General features: G+C 44.8%; 1 protein-coding gene across 2 annotated transcripts; it reads right to left on the bottom strand.

The window, feature by feature from the left end:
* Positions 1-454: 454 nt before the first annotated feature.
* On the bottom strand, positions 455-16,359 carry MAD2L2 (mitotic arrest deficient 2 like 2). Of its 2 annotated transcripts, none has more exons than XM_056542228.1 (9): positions 16,143-16,359; positions 15,835-15,882; positions 13,510-13,628; positions 11,001-11,072; positions 10,635-10,735; positions 8,219-8,313; positions 4,892-4,965; positions 2,661-2,753; positions 455-811 (listed from the first exon to the last, which is right to left on the bottom strand). In XM_056542228.1, exons 1-9 carry the CDS (start codon positions 16,183-16,185, stop codon positions 770-772), a joined length of 687 nt encoding a protein of 228 aa, XP_056398203.1. In that variant the 5' UTR covers positions 16,186-16,359; the 3' UTR covers positions 455-769. The 2 variants fall into 2 exon arrangements, with proteins under 2 accessions (XP_056398203.1, XP_056398204.1); XM_056542229.1 differs by having other exon boundaries at positions 16,202-16,356.
* Between the last annotated feature and the right edge of the window lie 416 nt (positions 16,360-16,775).

The following is a 16,775-nucleotide window of genomic DNA, read 5'->3' as shown; positions in this document are numbered from 1 at the left end:
AGTTGCATACACACAAGATAAGGCTCTCTCTTGTACACATCACAAGCTAAGCCCCACCCCCACTTCCTGTTTGCATTCTGGGATTGAAAAGTCACAACATCAGTATTTTTGGTGCCCCGTGATGCAGTTGCAAAATAGAGGGTTCTTAAACATGTCTTTTGCGTGCTTCTCCTTACAAGTGTAGTGATTCTTCAATAAAGTTTTACAGTGAAGAATGTGAAAAAAATGCCGCAAAAATTATAAAAAATAAAAAGCAGATCTTGCAAAACTACAACTCCCAGCATGCCCGGACAGCCAAAGGCTGTCCGGGCATGCTGGGAGTTGTAGTTTTGCAACAGCTTGAGGCACCCTGGTTAGGAGACATTGAACTAGAGGCTTGCGTGTATGGTACCTGCACAGCATGATGGGAACGTCCTCACTCAGAGAGGAAGAAAGTCTAAGACGATCAAGAAAGTACCTAGAGCTTTGTTTTAATAAGCCGAAACATGGCCGTCTGTACATTCACATCATAATACGGAGGACTTTAAACAGAATGTTTGTAAAAAGAAACAATGTATCATTCAAATACAAAGTAACAACAAGTAACCTATGTACAATAAATAGTCGTCAGTCTGGAAACGTCTTGACACGACCACATGATGTCACGTCAACGTCCAGTCTGCGCAGGTGGATGGAGGTCTGTCATACAGACACTAAAGAGGGAGGAGCTTCAGGTACCGCCACCTGATCACATGACACGCCTTGCGATAGATGCGGTCTCCTCTGGATGTCAGGTGCTCTTGCGTGCTCGCTCTTCTACATAAAGCTGCATCTACAAAACAAAGAAAAAAAAAAGTCATGGGCATATGAACTGATAACCGATAGCATATCACTAGGACCCCCAAAGAATAAATGAATAAGGGGCCGCAGTGCTGCACAGTCGCCCTCCTGACCACGTGGTTGTGTAAGGAACTGCAGCCAGACGCATTTATTCACAGTGAGCAGCCTATGTGCGAGGCAAACAGAGGACACCCCGGGGCTGCAACCCCTGCATTCTTAGGATCAGTGGGGGTCCCAGAGGTCAGACCCTCAAAAATCATAAACAGATATTGCAATTATGTTATAAAATAGGAAAACCCCTTTAAAGAATAGGAATATCTATAGGGGAGTATTCACACCTGGGAACAAGTACGTAAAGGGGTAATCCGGAGGAAAACTTAATTTTTTATTTTTTTAAATAAACTGGTGCCAGAAAACAGATTTGTAAATTACTTCTATTAAAAAAAAAATCCTAATCCTTCCAGTACTTATCAGCTGCTGTATGCTCCACAGGAAGTTCTTTTCTTTTTGAATTTGCTTTCTGTCTGACCACAGTGCTCTCTGCTGATACCTCTGTCCATTTTAGGAACTGTCCAGAGCAGGAGCAAATCTCCATAGCAAACCTATCCTACTCTGGACAGTTCCTGACATGGACAGAGGTGTCAGCAGAGAGCACTGTGGTCAGACCGAAAAGAACTGCACAACTTCCTTTGGAGCATACAGCAGCTGATAAGTAAAAGAAAGATTAACATTTTTTAATAGAAGAAGTCATTTACAAATCTGTTTTAACTTTCTGGAACAAGTAGAGTTCAAATAAATAAATACGTTTTCCACCGGAGTACCCCTTTAAGGAGCTAATAGCCCCTCTCCCCCATAGATGAGTTATAGAGCTGCTGGGACAGGTTTTCTATGTAATGTTTTTTCTCCTTTTCACTCTCAGGACTCTGCTTAAAAGGGTAACGGTCACTTGTTCACCCGCACTATAACCCGATACACCGAGTGCGGGTGAACGCGATACCGATGCCGGGTCTCAGACTGCTATACCTACCTGCAGTCCGGAGCCCCGATCCTCCGAAGGTCCCCCTCTTCCAGGGCTGACTTGTGCTTTGAGGCGGGCACGTCGGTTAGATTTAAATATTCATACTACCCAAACCATGTATCTGAATAGGCTTTGATACACAGCTCTGGGTAGTATCACACTGAATCAGCTTAGATACAAGGCTCTGGGTAGTATCACACTGAATCGGCTTAGACACAAAGCTCTGGGCAATACCACACTGAATCAGCTTAGACACAAAGCTCTGGGCTGTATCACACTGAATCGGCTTAGATACAAGGCTCTGGGTAGTATCACACTGAATTGGCTTAGATACAAGGCTCTGGGTAGTATCACACTGAATCGGCTTAGATACAAGGCTCTGGGTAGTATCACACTGAATTGGCTTAGATACAAGGCTCTGGGTAGTATCACATTGAATCGGCTTAGATACAAGGCTCTGGGTAGTATCACACTGAATTGGCTTAGATACAAGGCTCTGGGTAGTATCACACTGAATTGGCTTAGATACAAGGCTCTGGGTAGTATCACACTGAATTGGCTTAGATACAAGGCTCTGGGTAGTATCACACTGAATTGGCTTAGATACAAGGCTCTGGGTAGTATCACACTGAATTGGCTTAGATACAAGGCTCTGGGTAGTATCACACTACACAATCCACAATAATATAAGTTCCCCATTTCTCATCTACACAGGAGGTAAACAAACCAATCAATACATTTCTGAAGATCGGAAAACTGGGAAACCAAGGGGACACCTGCAGACAATACCCCGAGGAGAACCTACCCTGCCCTGCATACTGACCTTTAAGATGTCAGAGGTCATGGTTTTGAGAGGTATAAGGCGCGGCTCCTGCATATGGACGTCCTGTTCATCGGCCAAAATCCAGGGGAAATCCTAGAGAAGAAGGAGACGTTATATATATATATACACACAGCCATGACAGTCATCACATACACAGCACAACGTCCACACGGGAGACTGTGTCCCCCACCAGGGGAATCATTTTGTTGTATGTCAGATTAGACCCCTCTACAGGTATCATCCTGTCATGTCAGATTAGACCCCTCACACTACAGGTATCATCCTGTCATGTCAGATTAGACCCCTCTACAGGTATCATCCTGTCATGTCAGATTAGACCCCTCTACAGGTATCATCCTGTCATGTCAGATTAGACCCCTCTACAGGTATCATCCTGTCATGTCAGATTAGACCCCTCTACAGGTATCATCCTGTCATGTCAGATTAGACCCCTCACACTACAGGTATCATCCTGTCATGTCAGATTAGACCCCTCTACAGGTATCATCCTGTCATGTCAGATTAGACCCCTCTACAGGTATCATCCTGTCATGTCAGATTAGACCCCTCTACAGGTATCATCCTGTCATGTCAGATTAGACCCCTCTACAGGTATCATCCTGTCATGTCAGATTAGACCCCTCTACAGGTATCATCCTGTCATGTCAGATTAGACCCCTCTACAGGTATCATCCTGTCATGTCAGATTAGACCCCTCTACAGGTATCATCCTGTCATGTCAGATTAGACCCCTCACACTACAGGTATCATCCTGTAAAAAAGCTCCGTTATAACTCCCAGCAAAAAACGGCCATAAAAACGTCCATAAATAAATCCCATTCGTGTCAATGGGATTTTTTGAACATCCTTTTTGCATCAGTTATGTCTGTTTTTTTTACTAATGTCCTTTATTTTTGCCGGCACAAAAGACGGTGCATGCACTAATTTTTGGTTCGGCAAAAAAAAAATAAAAAAATAAAAATGGTGAAAAACCAGATGTTAAAATTTAAAGGTGAAGTCTATGGGAACCGGATGTTAAAAAACCTGACAATAACGGATAACAGATTATTATTTTTTTTAGTATACGTTTTTTTGTACTGAGCATGCTCAGTACAGCTTTAGGCCCCTTTCCCACTACAGGTATCATCCTGCTTTTTTACTGCCGTTATTTAACAATAACAGATGGAAAAAAAGAACGGATGCAATAACGGATGATAAATGATGACCATCATCCATTATTCTTAAAAAACCGGATGTTGTTCATCCGTTATCATCCGTTTTTAGTAGTTACATCAGTTTTTTTCAGGTTTTAAACTTTTTTTTTGTAAAGCTGTAAAAAACGGATGTTAAAAAAAATCTGACAATAACTGATGATAACGGATGTTTTTTTTGAGAACTTCCGGTCCCCATAGACTTCAATGTTAAATTTTAACATCTTGTTATTCACCATTTTTTTTTGCTGGACCAAAAATTAGTGCATGCACCGTCTTTATAATCCGTTATTACCAGTTATTGCATCCAGTTTTTTTTCATCCGTTATTGTAAAATAACAGCAGTAAGAGAGCAGGATGATAACTGTGGTGTAAAAGGGGCTTTAAAGGGGTTCTCCGGCGCTTAGACATCTTATCCCCTATCCAAAAGGATAGGGGATAAGATGCCTGATCGCGGGGGTCCCGCCGCTGGGGACCCCCGTGATCTTGAACACCGCACCCCGTTTAAAATCAGTCCCCCAGAGCGTGTTCACTCCGGGTCTGATTACTATCGAACACGGGGCCGGAGCGTTGTGATGTCAAGGCTCCGCCCCGACCAAGCCTCTCATCTGTTGTCACGCCCCTCCCATAGGCTTGCATTGAGGGGGGCGGAGCGCAACGTCACACTGGGCGGAGCCTTGACATCACAACGCTCCGGCCCCGTGATGGACAGTAATCAGACCCGGAGCGAACACGCTCCGGGGACTGATTTTAAACGGGGTGCGGCGTGCAAGATCACAGGGGTCCCCAGCGGCGGGACCTCCACGATCAGGCATCTTATACCCTATCCTTTGGATAGGGGATAAGATGTCTAAGCGCCAGAGAACCCCTTTAAATAGATTTCTGGACAATCAGATGCCGGATGAATGGAATTTTACCGTATTGTAAAGCACAGGTGCTATTGATGAAGACCATGTCCAGTGCACGTTAACAAGCAGAAATGTGATGAAGATAAGTGCTGAACCGTACGTCACACGTTACCTTTATAACCTGAATCTTCTCCATGTTCCTTGTAGCCGCTTCTCTCGTGTGAACCAGTAAAGTGAATGTGCAACCTGCAAAAAAACAAAACAAAAAAAATTTAAAAAACACAAAGTGATGACGGTGAAGAATAAGAATTGAACCAATGGCCCCTGCACCCACCTCGCTTGCCCGGACCCCAATGTGGGAAACTGGGGGTTTCATATGTACATGATAGAAAGACTATTTGGATTATTTAACGTGACCACGTACATGATTATTTTATTAGTCTTCACTAGAGATGAGCGAACTTACAGTAAATTCGATTCTTCACGAACTTCTCGGCTCGGCAGTTGATGACTTTTCCTGCATAAATTAGTTCAGCTTTCAGGTACTCACGTGGGCTGGAAAAGGTGGATACAGTCCTAGAAGACTCTTTCTTAGGACTGTATCCACCTTTTCCAGCCCACCGGAGCACCGGAAAGCTGAACTAATTTATGCAGGAAAAGTCATCAACTGCCGAGCCGAGAAGTTCGCGACGAATCGAATTTACTGTAAGTTCGCTCATCTCTAGTCTTCAGGTTCTATACAACACAATTACCACTATACAGAATAACTATCCACATTTGTAAATATTCTGGATATTGCAATGTAATTAATCTTTAACCCAGTGTTTCCCAACCAGGGTGTTGCAAAACTACAACTCCCAGCATGCTCGGACAGCCAATGGCTGTCCGGGCATGCTGGGAGTTGTAGTTTTGCAACAGCCGGAGACACCCTGGTTGGGAAACACTGCTTTACCCTGTATGGAGGGTGGTAGATGCCACAGAATGCTGTACAATGCAGTAATGTACTTTCATATATTCTGTCCATAAGGATCAGGGGGACACCAGTATAGGAGGATGAACTACATAGTAACATAGTTCATAAGGTTGGGAAAAAAAAAAAGATAAAATAAAAAGAGTCCATCAAGTTCAACCTATAACCCTAATGAGTCCCTACTGAGTTGATCCAGAGGAAGGAAAAAAAACCCTCATACTAGAGGTAAAAATTCCTTCCCGACTCCAAATATGGCATCAGAATAAATCCCTGGATCAACCTTCTGTCCCTATAAATCTAATATACATAACCAGCAATGTTATTATTCTCCAAAAATGCATCCAGACCCCTTTTGAACTCTTTTACAGAGTTCACCATGACACCTCCTCCAGGAGAGAATTCCACAGTCTCACTGCTCTTACAGTAAAGAACCCCCGTCTGTGCTGGTGTAGAAACCTTCTTTCCTAGACGTAGAGGATCCCCCCTTGTTATAGATACAGTCCTGGGTATAAATAGATCATGGAGAGATCTCTGTACTGTCCCCCGATATATTTATACATAGTTATAAGGTCGCCCCTAAACCTTCTTTTTTCTAAACTAAATAATCCTAATTCTGATAATCTTTCTGGGTACTGTAGTCCTCCCATTCCCCGTATTACCCTGGTTGCCCGTCTTTGAACCCTCTCCAGCTCCACTATATCTTTCTTGTACACTGGTGCCCAGTACTGTACACAGTATTCTATGTGTGGTCTGACCAGTACTGTACACAGTATTCTATGTGTGGTCTGACCAGTACTGTACACAGTATTCTATGTGCGGTCTGACCAGTACTGTACACAGTATTCTATGTGTGGTCTGACCAGTACTGTACACAGTAGTCTATGTGCGGTCTGACCAGTATTGTACACAGTATTCCATGTGTGGTCTGACCAGTACTGTACACAGTATTCTATGTGCGGTCTGACCAGTACTGTACACAGTATTCTATGTGTAGTCTGACCAGTACTGTACACAGTATTCTATGTGTGGTCTGACCAGTACTGTACACAGTATTCTATGTGTGGTCTGACCAGTACTGTACACAGTATTCTATGTGTGGTCTGACCAGTACTGTACACAGTATTCCATGTGTGGTCTGACCAGTACTGTACACAGTATTCCATGTGTGGTCTGACCAGTACTGTACACAGTATTCCATGTGTGGTCTGACCAGTACTGTACACAGTATTCCATGTGTGGTCTGACCAGTACTGTACACAGTATTCCATGTGTGGTCTGACCAGTACTGTACACAGTATTCCATGTGTGGTCTGACCAGTACTGTACACAGTATTCCATGTGTGGTCTGACCAGTACTGTACACAGTATTCTATGTGTGGTCTGACCAGTACTGTACACAGTATTCTATGTGTGGTCTGACTAGTACTGTACATAGTATTCTATGTGTGGTCTGACCAGTACTGTACACAGTATTCCATGTGTGGTCTGACCAGTACTGTACACAGTATTCTATGTGCGGTCTGACCAGTACTGTACACAGTATTCTATGTGTGGTCTGACCAGTACTGTAGACAGTATTCTATGTGTGGTCTGACCAGTACTGTACACAGTATCCCATGTGTGGTCCGACCAGTACTGTACACAGTATCCCATGTGTGGTCCGACCAGTACTGTACACAGTATTCCATGTGTGGTCTGACCAGTACTGTACACAGTATTCTATGTGTGGTCTGACCAGTACTGTACACAGTATTCTATGTGTGGTCTGACCAGTACTGTGCACAGTATTCTATGTGTGGTCTGACCAGTACTGTACACAGTATTCTATGTGTGGTCTGACTAGTGATTTGTACAGCGGTAGAATTATTTCCTTGTCGTGGGCATCTATGCCCCTATTGATGCCCACATGATTTTATTTGCTTTGGCAGCAGCTGCCTGACACTGGTCACTACAGCTAAATTTACTGTTAACTAAGACTCCTAAGTCCTTTTCCTCGTCAGTCGTCCCAAGTGTTCTCCCATTTAATACATAATCCCAGCCCGGATTTTTCCTCCCCATGTGCATTACCTTACATTTATCAGTGTTGAACCTCATCTGCCACTTCCTAGCCCAAACCTCGAACCTATCCAGATCCATTTGTAACAGTGCACTGTCCTCTATAGTGTTACCTACTATACACAGTGCACTGTCCTCTATTGTGTTTACCGCTTTACAGAGTTTTGTATCATCTGCAAAGATTGCTACTTTTCTATTCAAACCCTCTACAAGGTCATTAATATATTAAATAGAATAAGGACCCAAGACTGACCCCTGTGGTACCCCACTAGTAACAGTCACCCAATCAGAATAAGTACCATTAACAACCACCCTCTGTTTCCTATCACTGAGCCAGTTACTTACACACATTCTCCCCCAGTCCAATCCTTCTCATTTTATACACCAACCCTTTATGTGGCACCGTATCAAATACACCAGTTACTTGCTGGGTAATCACTGCCTCCTGTTGGATGATATTGGGCGGGGGTTTACCTGGAGGGTTGTTGTCCAGGACGGCATCACAAACGCTGATCTTCAGGATGAACGCCCGCAGTAACTGCTCCACGTGAGACAGCAGCGAGTCCGAGCTGTGAAGACATAAGAACAAGGAGCACTCACTAATGTATGACCACTACAGAAATCAGCCTGGCCTTGGCTATTGTCATTAAAGAAGCACTCCGGGATTTTTTTTTTCTATTTATTTATATATTTTGCTTATATAGTGTATAATTACATTATTTGCTAATAACAGCCAGAGGTTCTTGTGTATGCCTTGTGCTTACCTGTGTTAGCTGATATGGCAGGCATGGGATAGGCTCCATGTTGGATGCACACAGAATCTCTAAAATGACTTTGTATCCAGCCTACATTTCCCCTCAAATTCTTTGGCTTTGGTGGGGCATTTGATCACTGCACCTGGTCATCTCTTCAGGCTGCTAGTGCCGGAGGTCACCCAGGTGAACTTATAAATAGGTAGAGCTCACACTGTACATTTTTCTTTTTTTATTAAATTTATTACATTTTTTTAAATTTTTTTTTTTTTTAAGAGAAATGTTTCTACGAAAAGAAAGTGATTTGACCTATAATTACAGTTGAGGTGTTTTATAAAGATTTGACATCTTTAGGTTATTGAGACATGTTGAATTCTTATTGCATTTACCTTTTTTTCAAAAAAAAATTGTTAAAAAGTAATGTTTTTTCCAGATTTTGCACAATTGCAGTACAATAGCTCAATTTTTGCCATGATTGGGGGGAATCAAAGCAAAAACTAAAGAAAACAAAAAAAGCAGCAAGAGATGCAATGTGTGAATACAGCCTCGGGGGAGGTGTATAACTACTATAGAGATAGCAGCAGTATACAGATAGAGCTGGAGGAGAGGTGTATAACTACTATACATCCTGATCCCATAGAGATAGCAGTATACAGATAGAGCTGGAGGAGAGGTGTATAACTACTATATATCCTGATCCCATAGAGATAGCAGCAGTATACAGATAGAGCTGGAGGAGAGGTGTATAACTACCATACATCCTGATACCATAGAGATAGCAGCAGTATACAGATAGAGCTGGAGGAGAGGTGTATAACTACTATATATCCTGATCCCATAGAGATAGCAGCAGTATACAGATAGAGCTGGAGGAGAGGTGTATAACTACCATACATCCTGATACCATAGAGATAGCAGCAGTATACAGATAGAGCTGGAGGAGAGGTGTATAACTACCATACATCCTGATACCATAGAGATAGCAGCAGTATACAGATAGAGCTGGAGGAGAGGTGTATAACTACTATATATCCTGATCCCATAGAGATAGCAGCAGTATACAGATAGAGCTGGAGGAGAGGTGTATAACTACCATACATCCTGATACCATAGAGATAGCAGCAGTATACAGATAGAGCTGGAGGAGAGGTGTATAACTACTATATATCATGATCCCATAGAGATAGTAGCAGTATACAGATAGAGCTGGAGGAGAGGTGTATAACTACTATATATCATGATCCCATAGAGATAGTAGCAGTATACAGATAGAGCTGGAGGAGAGGTGTATAACTACTATATATCCTGATCCCATACAGATAGCAGCAGTAGTATACAGATAGAGCTGGAGGAGAGGTGTATAACTACTGTATATCCTGATACCATAGAGATAGCAGCAGTATACAGATAGAGCTGGAGGGGGTGTATAACTACTATATATCCTGATCCCATAGAGATAGTAGCAGCAGCAGTATATAGACAGAGCTAGAGGGGAGGTGTATAACAGCTTTACATCCTGCTTACATAGAGCTGGCAGCAGCAGTATACAGACCGAGCTGGAGGGGAGGAGTACAACTACTTTATATCCTGATCTCACAGAGGTAACAGGTGGAGCTTGGAGGGGTCTGGTAGCTGATGATGTCATCCTAAAGTCCACAGGAAGTCAGAAACCAGAACCGACATCCTATCACTCCCATTAAAGGGTTACTCCGCTCCCCAGCACCCGGAACATGGAGTCCCGAACGCTGGGTGCGGGCTTCTGTGTTCACGCCCACCCTCTCAATGAAAGTCTATGAGAAGGGGGCGCGATGGCCGCCTCCCCCTCCCATAGACTTGCATTGAGGGGGCGGGGCGTGACGTCACGAGGGAGCGGGCGTGAACACGGAAGCCAGCACCCAGCGTTCGGAACTCTATGTTCCGGATGCTGGGGAGCAGAGTAACCCTTTACTTTTTTTTTAGTCAGACTGGTGATCACATGACAAAGTGATAAAACGTATAAAGCTACAGCTGCGCTGGAATAAGACAAATGGCGCTGTATGACTAGTGTGCCTGATACAAGCAAATAAATTAATAAATCTGGAGTGCTTCTTTAATGGTCAATCCTGCATCACAGAGGGCGATTCTGGTTTTTGGGTTACCTGATGGACAGCAATGGTGGCTGAGCAATCTCAAAAACGAATCTCTCCACCGGGTGGTGCTCTTTATCCAGGATCACAACCACCACCTTCTCCACATCGTTCTGCAAAAGGAAAATAAAACCATCATGAAGAGGACGGACAGACCGGACGGGAGGTGACCGCCATCTATGTAACAGCTCAGTGTTTCCCAACCAGGGTGCCTCCAGCTGTTGCAAAACTACAACTCCCAGCATGCCCCGACAGCCGTTGGCTGTCGGGGCATACTGGGAGTTGTAGTTTTGCAACAGCTGGAGGCACCCTGGTTGGGAAACACTGTCATAGCTACATATGACACAAAAACCACAGACAGCCCCCCCCCCCCCTCACCTTCTCTATAAGGGGCTTCACACAGTGCAGGGTGTCCTGGATGTAGCGGTTCAGCTCAGGGTGACAGGACATCTATAGAGAGAAAGAATCACTTAAATAACAAGTACAGTGGTCCCTCAAGTTACAATATTAATTGGTTCCAGGACGACCATTGTATGTTGAAACCATTGTATGTTCAGACCAGAACTCTATGGAAACCTGGTAATTGGTTCTGGAGCCACCAAAATGTCATCCAAAAATAGGAAAAAGTGAGAATTAAAGAAAAATAAGTAGATAACTAATAGAGATAAAGCAAATCCTTATATATAAAAGTAAGAAAGATGTGCTGGGAGCTGTAATCACTGTCTATGTAGAGGACAGGAGCTTCTTCAGGGTCCTGTACAGAACACAGTGTCCTAAAAATGTAATGGAGCCGCCCTCACCTGGTGTCCAAAGGAGCAGCTAACCCTGGTACAGGTAAAGAGTACAGAACATGTAATACCTCCCTGTACTGTAGGGGGCGCTACCAGACACCAGTCAGTGCATACACTACAGTAATACAGGTAAAGAGTAGTACAGAACATGTAATACCTCCCTGTACTGTAGGGGGCGCTACCAGACACCAGTCAGTGCATGCACTTCAGTAATACAGGTAAAGAGTAGTACAGAACATGTAATACCTCCTTGTACTGTAGGGGGCGCTACCAGACACCAGTCAGTGCATACACTACAGTAATACAGGTAAAGAGTAGTACAGAACATGTAATACCTCCCTGTACTGTAGGGGGCGCTACCAGACACCAGTCAGTGCATACACTACAGTAATACAGGTAAAGAGTAGTACAGAACATGTAATACCTCCCTGTACTGTAGGGGGCGCTACCAGACACCAGTCAGTGCATGCACTTCAGTAATACAGGTAAAGAGTAGTACAGAACATGTAATACCTCCTTGTACTGTAGGGGGCGCTACCAGACACCAGTCAGTGCATGCACTTCAGTAATACAGGTAAAGAGTACAGAACATGTAATACCCCCCTGTACTGTAGGGGGTGCTACCAAACACCAGTCAGTGCATACACTACAGTAATACAGGTAAAGAGTAGTACAGAACATGTAATACCTCCCTGTACTGTAGGGGGCGCTACCAGACACCAGTCAGTGCATGCACTTCAGTAATACAGGTAAAGAGTACAGAACATGAAATACCTCCCTGTACTGTAGGGGGCGCTACCAAACACCAGTCAGTGCATATACTTCAGTAATACAGGTAAAGAGTAGTACAGAACATGTAATACCTCCCTGTACTGTAGGGGGCGCTACCAGACACCAGTCAGTACATACACTTCAGTAATACAGGTAAAGAGTAGTACAGAACATGTAATACCTCCCTGTACTGTAGGGGGCGCTACCAGACACCAGTCAGTGCATACACTTCAGTAATACAGGTGTAAATGTCCATTCTGATTGGTCAGTTCTTCAAGCCATTGATACGTCTCACAGATCTGGACTGTCTGTACATTGTATGTTGAGTCTGGTTTCAAGTTACAATGGTCCAGAAAAAAACATTGTATGTTAAAACTATTGTACATTGAGGGTTCACTGTACATTTATTTTCAATACTCCATTTAGGTGAGAGAATGATCCTTGTTTAGGCCGGGTTCACACCACGTTTTTCCAATACAGTTCCCGCATCAGGTTTTTTGATAAAATATGAATAAAGTTTCACTTGTTTGAAAATGTAAACGGTTTAATACGGTTTTTCACCCGAACCAAAAACCGTGGTAGGCTACGATTTTGGATACGGGTAAAAAAAAAAACGTATATAAGACGCAAAACGGACTAAACCGAGTTATGCGTTTGACATACGGTTCACAGTGTTAAAGGGGTACTCCGCCCACAGACATCTTATCCCCTATCCCCTAATCTTGCACGCAGCACCCCAGTTAAAATCAGTCCCCGGAGCATGTTTGCTCCGGGTCTGATTACCGGCGACCACAGGGCGGGCGGTGTGTGACGTCACGCCTCCGCCCCTCAATGCAAGCCGTGTCACGCCCCCTCCCGTAGGCTTGCATTGAGGGGGCGGAGCGTGAGGTCACACGGGGGCGGAGGCGTGACGTCACACGCCGCCTGCCCGTGGTTGCTGGTAATCAGACCCAGAGCGAACACGCTCCGGGGACTGATTTTAACTGGGGTGCTGCGTGCAAGATCACGGGGGTCCCCAGCGGCGGGACCCCCTCGATCAGGAATCTTATCCCCTAACCTTTGGATAGGGGATAAGATGCCTAAGCGCCGGAGTACCCCTTTAAGTCAATGCATACGGTTTTCTATACGGTTCAGTACGGTTTTTAACTTGAAACCGTATACGGGAACTGTATAGCAAAAACGTGGTGTGCGTGCACCCTAACTACGGTATACCCCCAATCTATATACCGGTAATGAAGCGGGGGGAAGCAGTGATAAATCCGCCATAAGGTCAAGGTGACGGCAACCAGTAAGCTAAAGAATACAGATCCCCTAGGGGGCGCTACCTGCACCGGGACATTGTACTTCTTCCTCTTCTGGAAGATCCCGATGGGATAGACTTCTCTGACGTACAGGATCAGATGGACGGCCACCTCCAGGAACTCGCACAGTATGTCCGCCACCACTAGGGGGAGCAATGAACAGGTCATCAGTCTGCACAGTGTCAGTGTTTATCCCTAGAACCCCCAACCAGCTTTCCTAGGATTCTGAATGGCAAAGTGGTCCTTACAGTCTGTATTACAATGGACCACAACCTGTTGCAAAACTAAAACCCCCAGCATGTCCTGACAGCCTCCAGATGGGAGTTGTAGTTTTGCAACATCTGGAGGGCCACAGGCTGGGGAACACCGCTGTGAGGGGTCATACCTGTGTAATGTGACAAAACAGAAGTATATAACATTATCCGTAACAGTTCAGTGTATCTAGGCCAGTGTTTCCCAACCAGGGTGCCTCCAGCTGTTGCAAAACTACAACTCCCATCATGCCCGGACAGCCGAAGGCTGTCCGGGCATGATGGGAGTTGTAGTTTTGCAACAGCTGGAGGCACCCTGATTGGGAAACAGTGATCTAGGCTAATAGGGTCTCACAGAATTAAAGCATCCTGGTGTATCTAAGTTCATCATCTGAGATACTGAAAAAATGTATTAAAAAGCACACTTGTGTATCTAAGCATATCATGTGTGATACTGGCTGGGTGTATCTAAACACCCAGACAGTGTTTAGATACAAAATGTGCTTAGTGTTTAGATACAAAATCTTATCCCCTATCAAAAGATCGCCGATCCCCTTTCGGCTGCAGCACCCAGGACATCCGGCGCACCGCGCGAACTCCGCTCCATGCCGGATGACTGGCGATGCGGTGAAGAGGCTCGTGCCGTCACGCCCCCCCTCCCACAGACTTACATTGAGGGGGCGTGGCCATAACGTCCCGAGCCTCCGGCGCTGCACCCGACGCTCTAAGGGTGTGTTCACACTGAGGAATAGGAGAGAAATCCTCACGTAAAAATTCCGCCGTGGAATTTACGTTTTTTGTTTCGCACAAAATTTGGTCGAATTCTGCACGGAATATAGGAGGAAACTTTTTTTTTTTTTTTTTTTGCTGGATGACAACCACCAATTGGAATTTCCCTTATTATTTATTTTTTCGTGCGGAAACGATTTCAAGTGGAATTTTTTTTTTTTTTACCATTGACTTCAATGGACTTCTGTTTGCGTATTCCGCGAGAAGACTGAACATGTGCTTTCTCCTAGCAACACGGAACTCCGCGAGCGGAATTTACGCAGTGCGAACAGTGCAGAGTAAAACACATTGAAGTCAATGGCAAAGCAGAGGTTAATTATTTCTAAGCGGAGAATTCAAGAGGATGTGCGAACGCGCCCTAAACAGGGGGGGGGGAGGTCCCAGCAGCGGGACTCAGGCAGACATCTTATCCCCTAGGGGCAGAGTACCCCTTTAAGTCAACCAGTCCTGTCCAGGTTTATGACGCAGAATGATGTATCTAAGCCTTTTGTATCTAACCCATCATGTGGGATACCTTTTGTATCTTACCCATCATGTGGGATACCTTTTGTATCTAACCCATCATGTGGGATACCTTTTGTATCTTACCCATCATGTGGGATACCTTTTGTATCTAACCCATCATGTGGGATACCTTTTGTATCTAACCCATCATGTGGGATACCTTTTGTATCTAACCCATCATGTGGGATACCTTTTGTATCTAACCCATCATGTGGGATACTGTCTCAGAAAACCCTAATGTCCTTGTGTTTGTATCACGTGTAATTCTCTCTCTAGGAGCTGGAATGTCCTTTTGTATCTAATTTCTCTTGTGCGATACAGTCTCAGATCTGGAAAGTTTTGGTGTATCTAAGTCTATATATTACTGTATATGGAATGTACTGGTGTAGAGTTAACCCTATGATGTGTGACACTATATTTAGATTGTGCCATTGTATCTAAGCTTATGACGTGTAGTACAGTATGTGGAATGTACTACTGTATCTAAGCCTATTATGTATAATACTATATGTGGAATGTACTGGTGTATCTAAGCCTAGTATGTATAATACTGGGTGTGGAATGTACTGGTGTATCTAAGCCTAGTATGTGATACTATATGTGGAATGTACCGGTGTATCTAAGCCTAGTATGTGTGATACTATATGCGGAATGTACTGGTGTATCTAAGCCTAGTATGTGATACTATAAGTGGAATGTACCGGTGTATCTAAGCCTAGTATGTAGATGGACGCGTACAGTCCTGCAGCTTTGTATATGTGACCAGAGGGTGGACGGTGCCCTGTATCCCCCATACTTTACCTACCCTGCCCAAAGTTCAGATCCTGACGAGTGATCGTGGTCATCGTTCCATCTGTGAAGTAAAGAACAAGACAGGACCGCAAAGCTTGCTGTCAGTGAATGGAAGCAACCACTATTTACATCTACAGCAGTGTTTCCCAACAAGGGTGCCTCCAGCTGTAGCAAAACTAAAACTCCCAGCATGCCCGGCCAGCCGAAGGCTGTCCGGGCATGCTGGGAGTTGTAGTTTTGCAACAGCTGGAGGCGCACTGGTTGGGGATCACTGATACATAACAGAACAACATAATGAATTCTGGGTAAAGAGGTACTGACAGCAATGTAATGATCTATAATCGCGATAGTCACGATACAGCATCGCCCATTATACGCACCGGTGTTGCCCCAGCTCCTCCGCACCGGCCGCGACCTCCCCCTCCAGCGGCGCAGGAATGATGACGTCACGATAACCGCGCCGCCCCCTGTCAGGTGTTAGCCCCGCCCACCCGTAACGCGTTACTTTTTAGTTTCGCGGTCCTAGCGCCGTTGACTTCTACCGCTCCTGTTTGTTTTTTCTGCTGGCGGCTGTGTGCGTGTGCTGGGACTTGTAGTTCCTCTATACAGCCACTGTGTGCGTGTGTGTGTGCGCGCGCGCGCGCGTGTGCTGGGACTTGTAGTCCCTCTATACAGCCATTGTGTGCTTGGAGTTGTAGACCCTCTATACAGCCATTGTGTGCTGGGACCTGTAGTCCCTCTATACAGCCATTGTGTGCTTGGAGTTGTAGACCCTCTATACAGCCATTGTGTGCTGGGACTTGTAGTCCCTCTATACAGCCATTGTGTGCTGGGACCTGTAGTCCCTCTATACAGCCATTGTGTGCTGGGACCTGTAGTCCCTCTATACAGCCATTGTGTGCTTGGAGTTGTAGACCCTCTATACAGCCATTGTGTGCTGGGACCTGTAGTCCC

The sequence above is a fragment of the Hyla sarda genome, chromosome 10 (genome assembly GCF_029499605.1).
Source record: "Hyla sarda isolate aHylSar1 chromosome 10, aHylSar1.hap1, whole genome shotgun sequence".
Lineage (NCBI taxonomy): Eukaryota > Metazoa > Chordata > Amphibia > Anura > Hylidae > Hyla > Hyla sarda.
This window is presented reverse-complemented; position numbering and strand designations above follow the sequence as displayed.